Source organism: Sus scrofa, chromosome 13 (assembly GCF_054392235.1).
Source record: "Sus scrofa isolate SSC_HxYL_T2T_F1_AM1 chromosome 13, Sscrofa_HxYL_maternal_Yorkshire_Landrace_v2.0, whole genome shotgun sequence".
NCBI classification, from domain to species: domain Eukaryota; kingdom Metazoa; phylum Chordata; class Mammalia; order Artiodactyla; family Suidae; genus Sus; species Sus scrofa.
The window spans coordinates 51,844,800-51,864,312 of NC_139395.1; the positions used below are offsets into that span (position 1 = coordinate 51,844,800).

Sequence of the window (19,513 nt, forward strand, 5' to 3'; positions counted from 1 at the left end):
GGAGACAAGAGAAACTATTTGTACAATGATTACTTCTCTCTTCTTCCATCAGTCACATCCTTGCAGGAGCCTGAGGGTTGGACTTGGGAGAGGGGCAGCAATACTCAGCCCAGTGTACCACAGGGAAGACTGAGGGGCAGGCTTTTGTTCTTATTTTTCTAGCTTCTTGTTTCAAAAACATGGTTCATTTATTTACAGGTTTTTTCCCCAGTAAAAATATTTAAGGCCATACTGCACAGATGTGAGTCTGGGCTGCTCTCAGATTGTCAAGGGTGAATTTGATGTGTTTTTAACCCTTAATTTCCACTACGTGTATCATAATCTTGCTATTAATTTCTAATTGTGCCCTACTGTGAAAGATGAACATATCATTGATGCTTGTTGCTTTTTGGAATGAGTCGCAGTTCCACGTTTGAAAATAACTTATATTCTATATTGCTTAGATGTGAAGAGTTTTTGCTCTGTATTTTAAAGAAATCATGCATTCGTCAAACACCTTTGGTGTTTTATCAGTTGTACACTATGGTCAAAAATATTCATGTCCTATCTTGTTATACCGGATACAGTCCAGAGAATAGAACAGATTTGTTGAGAGAAAGATGAATGAAGTTAACTTTTAGAGAAATTGACCATTTTTTTAGGTTATAGTTTCATTCATGTGATTAGACTGATTTGATTAAATATCATGAAAAATTATCTGACAGGGATTCTAGACGTGGGGCTAAATATTTAGCTAACCTGTTGGCTCTAAAAGAATATGGGGTTTGCCCTCTAATATATTCCTCTAATGAGTGACTGGTATTGCTGGTTCAAAAATTATTTTTATGGTGACATTACTTTGTCATTTCACTGTTGGATAAGATGAGAAAGAGGTGACATTAAGCTTACTAGTTCATTAAGTTGGCCTAGCTGTACATACCTGGAATATCAGAAGCACTAAATGTCCTTAGTAACAACATGTCTTGGTCTCTGAGAAGGATGGAACACCTTAAAGTTAGTATTAATTTTATTCAAAACAATGTACCTCTATTGTGGGCCAACATTGTGCAAACTGGTCCAGGGAAAGGACTAGGAAGTTCACTTCTCCTTTGCCATTCATGTGACATAGCTTCAATCTATCCTCGAGGGAGGGAGGAGAGAAAAATCCACCCCAAAGAACATCAAATGCAACTTGGGATAATGTTTACATCCTTGGAGAAGGAAATGAGTTTTGGAAAAGCCTCACCTCTTAGACCTTAGAAATTGAGGTGATTTAACCAACTCTGGCTCACTTGTTTCATGCACACAAAAGTCCAATCTTTACAAGGTGAGTTTTATGAGCTATGTAGGGACATAGCTGTAGGTTATAAACTATTGTCTTAGTGAAGCTTCATACTTGAAAGTGAAGAATCTCACGGAAGGAGGCACCTTGTTTTCCAAAATATTATAGTATTTCCCCTACCCTGGCTGTTTCCTCATGGCTGTTAACTTGAGGAATGATAAATGACCACTCACTGTCTCTCTGCCTCTTGTTCCAACAGGTCTTTTGTCATCCAGCAGATCCCAAGCAGCAATCTGTTCATGGTGGTGGTGGACAGTAGCTGCCTCTGTGAGTCTGTGGCCCCCATCACCATGGCACCCATTGAAATCAGGTATATCCTTTTGTGTGTAGGTCCAGCCACTACTGATGAAGCTGGTAAGGGGGATCGACCATAAGGAGTGTAGGGGAGAAATCTTATAGAGGGAGAGAGGATATCCTTTCCACTGTTGGAGAAATCATTAAGGGGGTTTAGTGGCAGGTTTTGACCTCTGAAATCAGAGTAAGGAAAAGGAACATCTTGGAAATATGCCTTAACTACAGTCAACATAACGAATCCCTTAAATGTGAACGTTTAAAGGCCCAGAAAATCAGAAGGCGTCCAGAATCTTGTCATGGCTTCCATCCTGAGGTAAGTCTGAGGACCCTTTCTACTCTTTTCCCATCAGATTCAACCTGAGAATCTCACAATCATCAAAGAACTATTGCTCAAAAGTTTACTCGTGAGAAAATAATCCCCTTCAGATAAACCAAAGAAGAATATACAGAAAGGCTACATAGTACTCTACTTTCAGCTCCTCAATACCTTCTTATTTAGTGCTTAATAGTCTTTTCTTATTATATCCATGTATATGTTTTTAAAGTCTCTTTACTATCTTCACTATTACAGATGTGCTATAATTTTATCACTTTCCACTGTTACACATAAAGTGGCTCTGACCATCTTGTTTTACTTATTTCAACTTTTAGTTAAATAAAACTGCTTGCTTTTAGGCAGCCTTTTATTTATAAGAAATTCATGTACAGCAAAATTGGCAATATTAATGTCAGTTCAAGAGTCGCAATATATAAAGGTAGAATGATAAGCCTTTAAACCCCCTAATCCCAGAACTATAAAGGCAATGCATTTACACCAAAAAGTAATGATCAGAGAAAAATTAAGTTTAGTACTGAGAAGTGTAAACTTATCATAGATGTAGATGAATTAGCCCCTGCAATGCTGTAAGCAAAAAATCTTAAATATAGCAAAAAATGCAAATTTAAAAATTAACTCCACCCCTACCTTGAAAAATGGAAAACTTACCTAGACCAGTTACTAAAGGTAGACTGAGAAGCAGTCCATTTTTTAAAATGCCATCAGAGCCAGCTAGCTGTTAATTTCACCTATAAATAGCAAATAATTTTAATGTTATTTAAACTCTCCAAATCCTAGAAAAGATTTTAAAGTGAGTATAGTATTAAAAAAGAAATTTATTGAGAATATTTACTTTTATATTCAAGGGAGAGTTTATTAACAATATATGCAAAAAGGCTTTTGATAAAATTCAGTAATCACCCCTCATGAAAGCTCTATGTAAAACAGAAATATGAACAATAGTCCAAAACCACTAAAACCACTTCAATTAATATCAGAACTGCATACTTGGCACTAAAGTCATTAGAGTAAAAATCTTCTAGAGTTAATGATTTGCTTTAGTAACTAGATACATGATAAACACTAAAAAAAAAAGAAAATCAGTATTTTTTTTCTTTAAGTTTCTAGACCCAGTGAGATGAGGTTGGTGGAACAGAATAGAAATTCTTATATATGGCAGAGTTTCCATTCAAAGGGGAGAGTATAGAATGGACTTGAATGGTAAGTGATGTTCTCACAAGGAATTCTAGAGACTGGATCCATGCTCTTGGATCAGGAGAATTAATATAGTTAAAATAGTCATACTACCCGAAGCAATATACAGATTTAATGCAATCCTTATCAAATCACTCATGAATTTTTTTACAGAACTAGAACAAATAATTCTAAAATTCATATGGAACCATGAAAAAACAGAATTGCCAAAGCAACTTGAGGAAAAAGAACCAAGCAGGATGCATAATAATGCTTCCAAAGTTCAGACAATACTACAAAGCTACTGTAATAAAAACATCATGGTATTGGTACAAAAAGAGACATATGGCTCTATGGAACAGAATAGAGAGCCCAGAAATAAGCCCACACACCTACACTCAATTAAACTTTGACAAAGGAGACAAGAACATACAGTGAAGAGAAGACAGTCTCTCCAGCAAGTGGTATTGGGAAAGTTGTTTGGCTGCATATAAATCAGTGAAGTTTAGAACACTCTTGGAGCTCTCCTGTGGCACACTGGGTTAAGGATCTGGCATTGTCACTGCAGTGGCTTGGGTTGCTGCTATGGCATGGGTTGGATCCCTGGCCTGAGAATTTCTATATGTCATGGATGTGGCCAAAAAACAGGGGAGGTCATTTTTGGAGTTTCTTCATGGTACAGTGGGTTAAAGATCCAGCATCATCACTGTAGCTGCTCAGGTTGCTGCTATGGTTTGGGTCACTGCTATGGTGCAGGTTGGTGTGGGACCTTCCACATGCAGTGGGTGTGGCAAATAAATAAATAAATAAAAATAAAGTTATCTCCATTAAAAAAGAGAACAGTCCCTGAAACCATACACAAAAATAAATTTAAAATGGCCTAAAGACTTAAACATATGATATGACACCATAAAACCACTAGAAAAGAATATAGGCAAAACATTCTCTGATGTAAATCATAGCACTGTTTTCTTAGGACATTCTCCCAAGACAATAGAAATAAAAGTAAAAATAAACAAATGAGAACTAATTAAACTTATAAGCTTTTTACCCCGCAAAGGAAAACATAAACAAAATGAAAAAAACAGCCTACAGACTGGGAGAAAGTATTTGCGAATGATACGAGTAAGGGTTTAATTTCCAAAATATACAAACAACTCACACAGTTCAATAACAACAACAAAAATAGCTCAATCAAAAATGGGCAGGAGACCTAAATAGACATTTCACCAAAGAAGACATACAGATGACTAGTACGCATATGAAAAGATGGTCAACATTGCTAATTATTATAGAAATGCAAATCAAAACAACACTGAGGTACTACTTCATACTAGTCAAATGGCCATCATTAAAAAGTCTACAAATAAGAGTTCCTGTTGTGGCTCAGCAGGTTAAGAACCAGACATAATGTCTGTGAAGATGTTGGTTCAATCCCTGGTCATTCAGTGGGTTAAGGATTCGACATTGTTGCAAGCTGCAACATGGGTCACAAATGCAGCTTGGATCCAGTATTGTTGTGGCTATGGTGTAGGCCTCAGTTGCAGCTCTGATTTGACCCCTATCCTAGGAACTTCCATGTGCCACAGGTGCAGCCCTAAAAAGAAAAAGAAAAAAAAAATCTACAAATAACAAATGCTGGAGGGAATGTGGAAAAAAGGGAACTCTCCTACACTGTTGGCTGGAATGTAAATTGGTACAGCCACTATGGAGAAAGGTATGGAGTTTCCTCAAAAGACTCAAAGTAGAGTTGCCATATGATCCAGCAATTCCACTCCTGGGTATGTATACGCAGACAAAACTATAATTTGAAAAGATACAGGCACCCCTATGTTCATAGCAGCATTACTTGCAATAGCCAAGACATGGAAAAAACCTAAGTCCACTGACAGATGAATGCATAAAGAAGACTTAGTGTACACACACACACACACACACACACACAGTGGAATATTACTCAGCCATTAAAAAGAATGAAAAAATGACATTTGCAGCAACATGGATGGACCTAGAGATTATCACACTAAGCAAAGTAAGTCAGAAAGACAAATATATGATATCACTTATATGTGGAATCTAAAATAGGACGCAAATGAACATATCTATGAAACAGAAACAGTCTCACAGACATAGAGAACAAACTTGTGGTTGCCAAGAAGGAGAGAGGAGCTTGGGAGGGAAGGATTAGAAGTTTGGGATTAGTAAATGCAAACTATTATATATAGGATGGATAAACAACAAGGTCCTATTGTGTAGCATAAGCAACTATATCCAATATCCTGTGATAAACCATAAAGGAAGAGAATATGAAAAAGAATGTGCATGTATATGTGGATATGTGCGTTTATATCTATCTATCTATATATATATATATATATATATAGAGAGAGAGAGAGAGAGAGAGACAGGGATGTATAACTGACAGTTTGCTGTACACCAAAAATTAATACAACATTGTTAAATGAGCTATATTTCAAATAAATCAATAAATAAGAAATTCTAGGAACAGAAGAGACATTCCTATCCAAGACCAGAAAGTTATGATAGAAAAACAGATTTATTTAACTACATAAATATTATAACTCTTCGAAGGTAAAAGGTAAATGAAAGTTAGTATTCAATTTATAGAACTTGAAAAGATATGTATAAATCAAAGCATAAAGAATGCTTTAAATTGGCAGTTCCTGGTATGGCTCACCGGTAACAAACCCTACTAGTGTCCATGAAGACATGGGTTCGATCCCTGGCCGGGTTCAGTGGGTTAAGGATCTGGCACTGCCATGAGCTGCGGTGCAGCTCACAGATGTAGCTAGGATCCTGTATGGCTGTGGCTGTGGCCAGCAGCTGCAGCTCTGATTCAGTCCCTAGCCTGGGAACTTCTGTATGCTGTGGGTGCAGCCCTAAAAAAAAAAAAAAAAAAAAAAAAGAATGCTTTAAATTGATGTCAAACTACTGCATATAAAAATAAACCAAGGAGTTCCTGTCATGGTGCAGAGGAAATAAATCTGACTAGGAACCACGAGGTTGCAGGCTGGACCCCTGGCCTCGCTCAGTGAGTTAAGGATCCAGTTTTGCCATGAGCTGTGGTGCAGGTTGCAGACTTGGCTCAGATCTTTATTGCTGTGGCTGTGGCATAGTCCAAGAGCTGTAGCTCTGATTCGACCCCTAGCCTGGGAACCTCCATGTGCCATGGGTACGGCTCTAAGAAGCAAATAAAGTAAAATAAAATAAAATAAAATAAAATAAAATAAAATAAAATAAAATAAAATAAAATAAACCAAGAACATGAAAGAAACAAGTCATTGAGTGATCAGAAAATACAAGTACCATGGAACTATCTAGCAATAGCCATCAAAGGCAAAAATGCCCTTTAACTCTGCATTCTCACTCCTGGGCATCATCTTAGGCAGGGGCAGGAGCAGCTATCATTGTTTGCTAAGGACCTACATTCAGCACTCTTTGTAGCAGTGGAGAGCAGATGAGAAGATGAATGACCCTCAGTAAAAAAGAAACTAAATCAAATAGACCTATAATAATGGAAGTGGAGAAATTTCCATCAATTAGTGGTTAAAAACTTGATACAGAAATGAGTAAATAATATGATCTCATTTTTGTAGAACAGAGCCTCCTCTCTCCAAATAAAAAAGAAGACATACACAAAACCTTCCAGGAGTTCCTATAGTGGGTCAGCGGTAACAAACCCAACTAGTATCCATGAGGACGCGAATTCAACCCCTGCCCTCACTCAGTTTGGTAGAATATCTGACGTTGAGCTGTGGTGTTGGTCGCAGACGTGGCTCGGATCCTGTGTTGCTGGATGTGCTATGTGTGCAGCCTTAAAAAGACAAAAACAAAACAAAACAAAACCTTCCATAGCCAAGTCTCTGAAACCATCAGCCCCTTAGATGTGATCATTTACTTCAAAGGCCAATATTTTGCTTTGATAATATAATCACCACAGACATCTCTACCAGCAGCACTGGACTTCTTGAGTGTTCTGCCTAGTAGGATTCAAAGAGCCATTTTGAATATTTTATGCGTTGACAAGTGAAATCAGAGAGTCTCATACCAACATCATGAGATGTAGACAGATCCATTTCCTGGCATTTAAGTCCCAAATGATTTTGTTCATACACTGGAGAGTGGGGAGAGGTCTCGGGACTCCACATAGCTTGGGAGGTTTAAGGCATCTCGGTCTCCATCTCTGCTCTAACCAACCCTGCCTTTCCCTGTAGGAGAATGCGAGGGAGTGTGGGGGTGCACCGAATCTCCAGGCCAAGATGGTCCTTATCCTGTTCCCTCTGCTTTTGATGCTCTTCTCAAGGTGACACTGATGGAGATGTTCTCTTGGCATGCTAAGTTATGGATAAACTGTGAACCAAAATATGGTGCGACAATAGGATACATGAAATATAGTCCAACCATCAGCATCTCATGATTTTAAACTGTGCGTGATATAAACTCTTAAAGATATGTTGACAAAAAGTTATCTTTTTACTTTGCCAGTCATGCAAATGTGAGTTTGCTACATGATAATCACTCTTCATCAGAAACGGGACTGCGAGTGGGCAGTGTCCCTTCTGCTTGAAACCCATTGAAACCAATTTAAAACTGTGTACTTTTTAAATAAAGTATATTAAAATCCTAATCTCCTGGTTTGGGTTTTATTATCATTTGATTGCTGAGAATACAGAGTAGAAAGTGCATGAAAAAGTCACCCATTCCAGACAGCAGGAAAGGATGGTTGTTGGCAGAGACGTTACTCTAAAGCAGATCCTAGACAAATATTTAACAATTGTTTAGATGCTCCACTCTCAGTTATAAAAATATTTACAGAAGTGAATCAAAATATCGTCTACATCAGAATTTAATACACAGAACCTTGAATTTTGTTGAACAAAACTTCAATAGAAATCGTAATTTGGAGGAGAACACAAGCTTCCATAATATTTAAGTGTTGAACTATTTGGGAATAGACATAAAGAAGTCATAAATCTATGAATTCATTCTGAGAAGAGTTGAAGGAGGAAAAGAACAACGACTGCAAATGACTCAAGGTTTTTGCTTGAGAATTTGGCTTCTGGCTTTCCCCGTAAACAAGAGATGAAATTCAGTCTCATGTATTACAGAATGTGAAACTACCCAGACCTGTAAGCATTTCTGAAACACTGGATCCTGGACCAAAGAAAACAGATTCCATTGGCTTATGATTCCCAAGTAACCATTCCAAGGGGAATAATTCCCATGCCTACATAGAAATGAGAATATCTTTCTTTAGAAAATGGACATCTAAAAGTCATGGGGAGAAATCAACTTAAACTCTTTTCAAAAAGCTACATTATCCTGTTGATATTTTAGACAAACAAATGTTATCGTACTACTTTATACTAAAATGAATCCAGTATTTGTAGGAATAGAAAGACTAGATTTTATACTTCTTTACTATTCCTCCAACCTACAAGGTGTTCCTGCCCCGTAAGCATGCTAAGTGGGCACCTACCTCAGGGCCTTTGCACCTGCTCTTCCCTCTTCGTGGGATACTCTTTCCCCCAGATATCTCATGCCTTCCTTCTTTACCTGCTTCAGGTCCTTCCTTCTTCACAGTCCACCCTGACTTGCCAGTTTACAGTTGCTACTTCTACACTGTTCCACCCTTCCCTCTCCCCTGTTTGATATTCCTCTGTAACAGTTATTACCATTGGATTTGCTTATTGTTTGTCTTTCCCCAGGTGCAAATAAACATCAAGAAGGCAAGGATTTTGTAAGAGCAGAGTGTCTGGCTCAGAGCAGACCCTCAATAAACATTTAAGCAAGTAAGCAAATGACAGTAGTAGTAAGAGCTGTGCTACCAACGTAGGGGGTGATTGTGGATACATCCGCCTGTGGTATAGCACCAGGTGGGAGTATCAGCTTTACTGCAGAAAGCAAGGAGTAATAGGATATTCTCTATTATCCTGACATTGCTCATTTTTTAAGACTTCTACCTGCAATATTAATGATTGGCACCAATCATATCCAAAGATACTCTATCACAGAATGTTTTTATTAAAATGTTTGCTTCGGGAGTTCCCATCGTGGCACAGTGGTTAACGAATCTGACTAGGAACCATGGGGTTGCGGGTTTGATCCCTGGTCTTGCTCGGTGGGTTGAGGATCTGGTGTTACCATGAGCTGTGGTGTAGGTTGCAGATGCAGCTCAGATCTCGAGTTGCTGTGGCTCTGGTATAGGCCTGCAGCTGTGGCTCTAATTCGACCCCTAGCCTGGGCACCTCCATATGCCATAGGAGCAGCCCTAGAAAAAGGCAAAAAGCCAAAAAAAAAAAAAAAAAAGTTTGGTTTGTTACTTATAATTAAGAGGATGAACTATAAAGTGATACAGTTTAACATAGCATTATATGGCACAATTAGTTACTAAAATTATAAACTTTGTTATTAAGTATAATTGGTATCAGATTCAGAAGGCACCTAGAGCTAATCAGAATGTAACAATGCAACAATATTCTAAAATGTAGAAAACAATAACTATTAAAAAATTAATGCCATTAAAACTTCAAAATAAAAAAACAGATATGGAAATATTAAAAAACTTCATATATGTACCTATCAATGATATAAAATATATTTTATATGTATATACTAGATAAAATTCATTAAAATATAGTAGAACAATTGCAATGTTTATTGAGGGTAGACTAGTAAAACACAGCATAGACAAGAATAATGGTTTGATACCTTTATCTTAAAATTAACAACAGAACAACTCCATGTGCTATACTTTCTTTAGATTAAGATGATGTAGGACCCTAAAATGAGATAGTGATGGCAGTGGTTAAAAACTAGTATTTAATTGTGTGAAATGGTTTTAAGATAAGGTAATATGGCATTATTATTCACATTATGAACAGTATAGCACTACAGAGGATAATATTTCTCTTGTTATGAGACTATATAGTTTAGTGAAATATTAAAATCATAAGCAGAAGAGCAAAGTTTTATTGCTATCAGTATTAGAGGTCATAATAATTTAATAGACCCTCGAGAGCCATTTGCAGTGTCTGTAATTTGGGAAATTTGTGAAGATGCCTCTAATTGGCACATATATGCTGGGGGGCCTCTTGAGGGCATTTCGGCTCATGTGACTTTGTCTCATATATCCAGCTTGTAGCAGGTGCAGTTCCTGCTGGGGACTTTGCAGGCATCAACTCCCCTAATCCAGTGATTACAAATCCTTGGCAACTTTGCCCGCTAGTGGACATGTGGCAATATCTGTCACAATATTGCCACAATAGTGGTTGTCACAATTTGGGACAAGAGGAGGTACTTCTGGCATCTAGTGGATAGAGGCCAGTGATGCTGTTAAACACCCACCAAATTCTGGGACAGCCCACACAACAAGGGATTATTTACCATTTCAATAATGCTGAAGTTGAGAAACCCTGATCTAATCACTTAACAATCAACTAGCTTTTGTCTTTACAAGTTATTAGATGTCATGGACCTTCTGGATCTCCACATGGCATCTAAAATATACATGTTTGCTCCATTAATGCTAGGAATTCCTTACATAGCTTGAGATACTAACATACAGATTCAATTCAGTAGCAATCCATGTGCATAATGTCATAAAATACTCAGATGATGGGGTTCCTCTTGTCCTCCAGGCCTCAGCAGTCTTCCACTGAACACCTGGGAATCCTCGCTCACTGGCTGCTGTTTCCTTCAGAGCAAGGTACTCATGGGGCACTGGCATTGTCCCGTTCACTCTCCGTCTCCCCTCCCGATACCCCTGAGAGGGGGCTCAATTTTCTCTTTCACTGCTATATTCCCAGTGCTGGGGATTACTCCTCAAGTTCATGACACCCAAGAGGTGTTTGTGGAATGAATAAATAAGCCACCCCCATGATACCATTTATCAAAGTCCTCTGTTTACATGTTATTATGCAGAGAACTTTCTGTCTTCATTTGTAGGACCTACCATTATTCCCATTGAGGCTCAACAAGCAAGTTACCCAAACTGTAGAGCCAGTAAGAGGCAAAGCCTTCTATCATACCTTTCACCCCAACCATTACAATACAATATGCCACATGCATACATACCAGTACAGTGAACTATAGTCCCCCAGGGCAGCAGACCCCAGTCCCCTCAGATAGGTAGGAAGTCAAGATGGCAGTACTTTCTAGTTTGGCATACTATAATTCAGCAGCATTTGGGCACACAAAAGGCAATATACTATAGTAGATTGTAGTGATGTTTTTGTTAACTCTGGTTAGTCACACAGGATAATATGACACTACGGATACATCTACAGAATGTTCAAAATACAGTAATTTCTCATGTACACATTATAAGTAGATGGTTTAAACCAGGAGTCAGCAAGCTTTTTCTGTAAAGGACCAGAGTGAATATTTTAGACTTTGTGGGCTATGTTTTCTGTCTCTGTTGCAACTATTGAACTCTGTGTAACTATCAGCACAAAAGCACCTGTGTTCCACTAAAGCTGTCTTTGAGGACATTGAAATTAGAATTTACTCTATTTTCATGTCACAAAGTATTATTCTTCTTTAGAGGTTTATTTGAGATTTTAAAAATGTAAACACCACTATTAGCCTGAAAACAATACGCAATAGGCAGTGATCCAGATTTGACATGTGGGCCATAGTGGGTCAAGTCCTTGTCTTAGACGAGCTCTGCTGCCAATTTTGGAAGCTTTCCTAATGTGAGAAGTTAGGAATATCCATGCATGCTAGAGGTGGGTCAGTGCTTTACATATGGGAGTTTCTACAGGACCAATATGACCGCATGACTTGTATTTCAACATCATGCCAGCCAGCACCTTTTCAAACCCTCTAAGTATGCTAGTATCATCTAATGTCTTTCTACATATGTAACTACAAACATAAAGAGCATGACTCACTATAGGGTGCTAGCATCACTGCAGCTCGAACTGTAAGGTGGAGGTAAAGGCTGACATTACACCCTTGAGCACAGTATATTATAATTTCTGGTCCCACAATTACATGGAATGAAGCAAAACATAAAAGGACATTGCTGCTGCTAGCCTTGGATGTCTTAGAGTGGTTACTTCCCTATCAGCCTGTGCTGTGCTGTGCTGTGTGGCCTATAATACTATAATACTGTGTCATACTGCTATAGCCCACCACGTTAGGCTATCGAGAATCTTGTTAACAAAAATCCTGCCACAAAATTCTATACCAGCTAATACCATACTGCAATTACCCTCACCCTTAATGGCCAACAATAAACCAGTGATGAGAGATAAATATTTGAGTGTCATCTTTTCAATACGATATTGGGACAGTGGCATGATATGCACTCCCCACTGTAGATCAAGAAAAGTCCTAAATTATAGTCATACTGTTCTTAGATTGACTAGTCATTCTATATTGCCCTTGAATGTGCTACTGCGTCATGCGACCACATAATCTCCAAGCTATAGCAGTAAGCAGGGGGCAGAGAGGGGAGCATTTATTGATCGCTGACTGTGAAAAGCACTTCCCAATAATTCTGTGAAGTGGGCAGAACTAATTCCTCACAGTGAGCACCAGCTACAAAAGGGGCATGTTGCACACGACAGATGTGAGATTCAGAGATTACACACCTTGCCCAAGTCACACAAGTAGTGAAAGACAAAGCCCTGTTTACTTTGCCACCTTGTCAACTTTCACCTTGTCTCTTCTCTTTTCATGCCACATTCTTTTCTCAAGATCCAGTAAAGAGCAGTTCCACCAGTCATAGTGTGTTATACTGTCAGTAATGCCAGCACCAGCATTATTATTGTATTATTCCATATATTGTCTTAACAGAACATTTGACAATATTATTACTCCACAGTATGGTACACCAATGACCCTCTGTCATTATTTCAGTAACAACAACACAATCACACTCTATGTACTTTTTATAACAATAATGCTGCCCTCCTTTGTCCATAATCCTGCCTAACTTCTAGTTATGAGAACAATACACCTGCTGTGCTAGTGCAGCCTGCAGTTTTAGTGAAAACAACAGAAGTGATAGTGTGGAGCCCAGTGGTCTGTACAGTCCTATGTCTTGGATCTGGAAAGCCACTGTTGTGAATCAAGTTTTCAGGGAATAGTTAATGAAGCATTACCACTCTTCAAAGGAAGGTCTGTGGTCTGTGACTTCCTCATTTCACTTTGCTAAAAGCTTGCAGTTTGCTCAACAATCTTAGAAATCACTTGGGTTCTGTGCCAGCTCTAATATTGAAAGTAATCCCTTTGCTGTACCACTCTACACGATGGTCTTATGATTTTCATGTTGTTATGATATTACCGCTAAGCTATGTCACACTTGCTTCCAACTTGGAAGCAGTTCTGCCACTACAATAACCAGTGTGTGATATCTATAATTTTAGCAAAGATATACAACCAGTCCAACACTTTAAGTATTTACTGAAGAGATACACTCCTCAAATATTTACAGAATTTATATACCATAATGCACTTTGGTTTAGCACAATAATCAAACAGCATTCTGAAAGAACGCACATATTATGAGTGTCCTAAATATTTGTAATTTATAGTTTTATATGAGTATCATGTACTTTGCCACTGATATTTACCATCAACCAAGTTATTATTCTTTACTATTTTAGATACAGTGCATAGAATTAGATGTAGTACAAGAAGATATGGTACATGTAAACAAAGCTCAGTAATGCATGAATGCTATGCCATGTGAAGAGATCTACATTATTTTACATTATTGTCAGGTATGTTATAATGTTCTATAATGTACTTTCTCTAATACCAGAGTAAATAGTAATCTATACTAAGTTTTGTTTTATTCCTATAATTTCAGAACCAACAATGATACCATAATGAAGTTCTGCTTCCAAAATGGATAGCAACAATTATGTTAGACAGGGCTATTTTGCAATTTTTTAGCCTCAATTTGCTACCAGGCAATCTATACTAAAACATAACACACCACTTCTTATCTTGTAGCAATAACAACAAAGTACCAACTTACCTGTAAATTTAGTATTATTTTATTTTTAATTAGTATTATTTTTAGTTGTAATGTTGTTAAAAGTACAGTATGTCACATTTAACATACTACTCTGACACTACCAAAAGAAATACATGACGGTTATATAAGGCATGATCTTTGAAATCAGATAGAGTCAAACAGAAGTTTAAGTTGCACCTTCCAAGTTAATCCTTATGTGACTTCGCTCAAAGTATCCGGTAGTTGTAAGCCTCAGGTTTCTCCTCTGTATGATGGAGCTAATCACAGAACCCAACTCATGATATTCTCCTGAGGTTTAAATGAGATGCTATCTAAGTGAGGAAAACTTCTAGTTGCACAAGATGTAGTGATTTCAGTAATTATCGGTTGCTACTATTTTAATTATATTTACTATTATGTTAATACTGCAGTCTTATTTAGATAATACTACTACTACTACTAGGCTACTTAGAAATAATATTACTATAGAATATGCTATTAAGTATTTGTACCAATTTGTAAATCAAAGCTACCATCTTATTCTATGCTGTATTGGTCTCATCTTCTGCGTTAATACTTTTAATGGTAATTTTAACCCTCTTCTTTTGCCTACGACGTTATGCTAGTCTATCCTAAATTATACTTTACTCTAATGATGAGTTCTCAGACATTACTGCTTATGATAGGCTACCTATGATTTAGTCATTCTGTGCTGGCTATAAACGTGGCAAGAAAAAACTATTTGTATTCCTTAACCTACAAGCTATTCTATTTTAATTTTATATCCCACTTGGATGTATTAGGGACACCTCAATTTTGATACACGCCATATAGATTTCTTTATTTTTTCCTCCGATCCTGCTACTCTGTTTTCTCATCTTGGGAAACAGCCTTACCACCCCCACCCCCCACCACCATCCAGTGGCATAATCCATAGGCTTATAACTCCTTTGACTCTTTTCTTCCCCACTTCACGTCCAATCTCCCAGGAAGTCCTGCTGACTATCCCTTCAAAACATATCCAATCTCTTGGGATAGAACATGATAGAATATAGAATGATAAAGAGAATATATATAAATGTATGACTGGGTCACTTTGCTGTACAGCAGAAATTGGCACAACATTGTAAATCAACTATGATTTAATTTTTTATGAATTTTATCGCATTTATAGTTGTACAAAGATCATCACAACCCAATTTTATAGCATTTCCATCCCAAATTCCCAGCACATCTCCCTACCCCCCAACCTGGCTCATTTGGAGACCATAAGTTTTTCAAAGTCTGTGAATCAGTATCTGTTCTGCAAAGAAGTTCATTGTGTCCTTTTTTTCAGATTCCACATGTATGTGGTAGCTTATGATGTTGGTGTCTTGCTATCTGACTCATTTCACTTAGCATGATAATGTATAGGTCTGCCCATGTTGCTGCAAATGCCGTTATTTCTTTTCCTTTAATGGCTTTCCTTTCCTTTTAATATTCCATTGTGTATATGTACCACATCTTCTTGATCCACTCCTCTGTCAATGGACATTTAGGTTGTTTCCATGTCTTGGCTATTGCAAATAGTGCTGCAATGAACATTGGAGTACATAGCTATACTTTAATTAAAAAAAAATTGAAAATTTCCTGCTATGTTTTATCTCTGCCACTAACCTTACTTAGTACAAGTCATGAGACTCCACAGAACAAATGAGGTAGCCTACTCAAATGCCTTTGTTCTGCTCTTCACCACTCATCTCCTACCCCTGGATCCACGTTCCTCATAGAAGACAGGTCAAGTTGTGTCACTTTGCTTATTTTTCCACTGGAGATGCACTGACATCTCTGACTTACTTCAAAATGCATAAAAATATAAAATGGCCTGATGGGTGAGTAGGAACGTAGTAAACTGAGTAATTTTGAGTCATTTTCTTAACCTGTTAAAAATGTAATCTTCTCACCCATAAACAGAGATAATAAAAAGCCTCCTTACAGGATAATTATAGGGAATAAATGTTTTCACTCTGGTCAAGTGTAAAGATGGTTCCTGGTACACAGGAAGCACACAGTAATATTATCCATTATTCAAATTCATGGTATATATCTTATACAGTCAAAGTGAATCTTACTGACCATCTTGGATTATTTCATTTTTCTGTCTTAAAATCTCAAAGGACTCCCTTGGATCCATGAAATAAAGCTCAAAGATCTTAGCATGGAGTCATACTCTGGTTCACCTTAACCTACAGGGATTTAGACAAGAACCAGCTCTTCTGCTTCCCATCCGTGCTGCCCACAGACACAAGTGTGAGCAGAGAGGTCCTTGTCTGAACCTCACATGGCTCCGTTTTCAAGTCTCAAATAAAAATTCCCAACTATGTGGTAGGCATTTTAAGTGAATGCAGACCAGCACGCCATGGAACTGTATGAAACCCGTTTTGGTGAAAGCAAGTGCACCAGGCTTGGCAAACACCATGGAACCTCTAATGAACTGCAGTTTGGAACACAAACTGCTTTTGGTTTTAGAAAGAATCAAATTATCTTAAGATCTGTTGATAGAAAATCAGCTGGTGTGGGAAAGGTGAGAGGTGCTGCTATTCTTGAAAGGACGAGGCCTTTGGAAGAAAACGTCTAAACCTACCAGAATTAAAGTGCAAGCTTTGTAAACTCATAAGATTATGGGTTTAGAATTAATTCAAGTTGAGTCTTTTCCAGTTACCAGTAACCCAACACTTGGATCCATTATGTAGTCATGACTCAGTAAGTCCTTCAGAACACCCCTTTCAAACACGATGGGAATTAGATGGACTTTGTAAATATTTGGAGTTGCCAGTTTAAAATTAATTTGACTCATTTGCTTGCTGGTTGCCAGCAACTTATGAGAGTTGGAGCTTTTTCTGTAATCATACATCTCATTCATGAATCTTTTAAAGAATTTATTTGGAAAAACTATAGTGTAGAACTCAGAATACCCATTACAGAAAACAAAACATTGGTGATAGGAAAAGGGGTGGGGGGGGGAGAATGAAATAAAATTTGCCCTTGATATGTCAATTAAACTTCTAAGTCTAAACACAAAAATTCAGTTAGAAATGTAGATGTTGTTTTGAGTTCTTTCATTGGACCTGATTAATTTTTGTAAACAGCTTCATTGAAAGTGCTGCTATGAACTTTTGCGTACAAGTTTTTGTGTGGGCATATATTTTCATTTTTGTTAGGTAAATACTTAGGCATGGAATTGCCGGATCATATAGTAACACCGCACTTAACATTTTGAGGGATTGCCAAACTGTTCTCCAAAGCAGCTGCCCTCTTTTACATTCCCACTAGCATTGTATGAGTAATCCAAATTTTCCATATCCTTACCAATACTTACTATTATCTGTTTTATTACTATTATTATTATTATTATTATTGCCATTCTAGTAGATATGGCATAGTGTCTCATGGTGGTTTTGATTTGCGGTTCCTTGATATGGAGCATCTTTTCATGTGTTGATTGGTCATTTATATATTTTCTTTGGAGAAATGTCTATGCAGATTTTGGCTCATTTTAAAAATTGGGCTGTTTGTCTTTTCATTGTTGAATTGTAGGGGTACTTTATATATCCTGGATACAGATCCCTTCTCACATACATAATTTGCAAATATTTTCTCACGATCTGTGGATTGTCTTGATTTTCGTTGTGTGGTAAACTATGTTACTTCTTCTCTTGAATTTCTGGCATCTGTCTGGCTTACAAAATGCTTCCACATTTCTCTGTGGATGTTTCCAAGAATTTCAGACCTCTTGTGTCCTATCCGTAACTGAACTTCATATCCTCTTTTCCCTTATCCCAGACCTACATCTTGGTAAGTATTTTCTAGTCAGCCAACTAGGCAACTAAGGCAGACATTAACTTTTAAAATCTTTTTTCTTATCTCTTACTTCAGGTCCTCTCATGCACCAAGTAATGTTTCATTTCTGCCTTCAGCCAGGTGTTTGAAATCCTGCTACGTCTACTTTCAAAGATTAGATCATGTTTTCATCATATCTCTTCTAGTCTCTTTCAACAACCAAACCCATATTCTTGTCTTCCAGTTTGGCCTTTCCAAATGCAAAAAACAATGATGACATTCCCATGGGACACTATAGACTAATGATTATAAGCACTGGCTCTGAAAATCATACTCTCTTAGTTCAAATCCTGGCTCTTCCATTTAACCTCTGTTTCCTCAATTTCTCCTATGTAAAACTGGGAATGATAATAGTCCCTGCCTTGTAGGGTTGTGTGAGAATTAATTATTTTCTGTGAAATGCTATAAACAGTGTCTGAGATATAGTAAGCATTCAGTAAGTCTTAGCTAATATTATAATTATTGTTTTACCATTAATTAAAATTTCTCCAAGCCTTTTCTAACCTATAGGATAATGTCAAAATGCATTGCTTTGGTACCTAAGGCATTCCATGATCTGCAATATGAGCTGAGAAGCTACTTTGAGCCCAAAATCCTTGCAGTGGATTTATATATTCATTTTTCTAAATATGATACTGAGTTTAGAATTGTCCAGGGTAATTTCTCTCCAGGTGCTGTTGCTTTCCTACCCCATGAACATGTATTATGGGCTTACTCCTGACTAGGCAGAATGCTAAATACTTTATATGCACTGTCTATCTTACTTCTTACATCTGCCTTATAGACAGAGGAAGTATTGCTATGCCCAAATTCATAGCCAAGATGTATGAGATGATAAGCCTATTTGTCCAAGATCACACAAGTAGGAAGGAAAGAAACCTGGATATGGTCCCAAGTCTCTTGGACATCATGTTCTAAGCTCTTGACTCTGCCTAAGGAAATTTCTGAAGAGGTGTCCACAGACCAATGTTCTCAAAGGCACTGTGGGAAGGAATTTCAAGTGCTTGTGTCATGCTTGTCATTCCTGAATGGAGTACATCTTCCATCTGGGAAGTCTTTACAGTGTTATCCTGACATCTGAAAATTCCTAGGACAAGGGTATTTTAAGTGTAGTTTCTGAAAGCTCTTGCTAAGCAGAAATATCCTTCCTTGGGGGTAAGTGCTTTTCTTTTCTGGTTGGACCACGGCCAATTCACTTACTTAGCTGAAGCCAGTGGATCTTAGACCCAGCTTTCTTCCTTACCCAGACAGCTCCTCACACAGAGTGAAGGATGAGAGGAGAAAATGAATACTCAGGAAAGCCATCTCCTTCTTCCAGAAGTAACTCAAGGTACTTGGGCATTGGTGACTGACTCAGGGCTCTCACCTAAATATGCAGAGAAGCACATTCCCAACTGTGTGCACAGGACTTCTTCATTATCTGAAGATAATTGGTGCTGGAAAAATGCTACTTGATATAAATCCATCAAAAATAGGGACCAAATTTTCAAAATAAACTATGAAAAACAGTAACTTG

General features: G+C 37.6%; 1 protein-coding gene across 26 annotated transcripts in view; it reads left to right on the forward strand.

The window, feature by feature from the left end:
- CACNA2D3 (calcium voltage-gated channel auxiliary subunit alpha2delta 3) overlaps positions 1–19,513 on the forward strand; it is a 924,345-nt gene that overhangs the window by 789,805 nt on the left and 115,027 nt on the right. For 11 of the 26 annotated variants that reach the window (XR_014823278.1, XR_014823270.1, XR_014823275.1 and 8 more), the window contains 4 exons: positions 1,521–1,631; positions 1,841–1,928; positions 8,855–8,938; positions 10,787–10,854. Coding sequence is in view for 3 of the 26 variants with exons in the window: in XM_084988627.1 (XP_084844753.1) it covers positions 1,521–1,631; positions 1,841–1,928; positions 7,361–7,453 (292 nt within the window). In the remaining 23 variants the exon portion in view is untranslated. Of the gene's footprint in view, positions 1–1,520; positions 1,639–1,840; positions 1,929–7,360; positions 7,774–8,854; positions 8,939–10,786; positions 10,855–13,762; positions 13,880–19,244; positions 19,328–19,513 lie in introns of those variants that run through there. The other 15 variants (XR_014823269.1, XR_014823290.1, XR_014823276.1 and 12 more) reach the window with 5 other exon arrangements.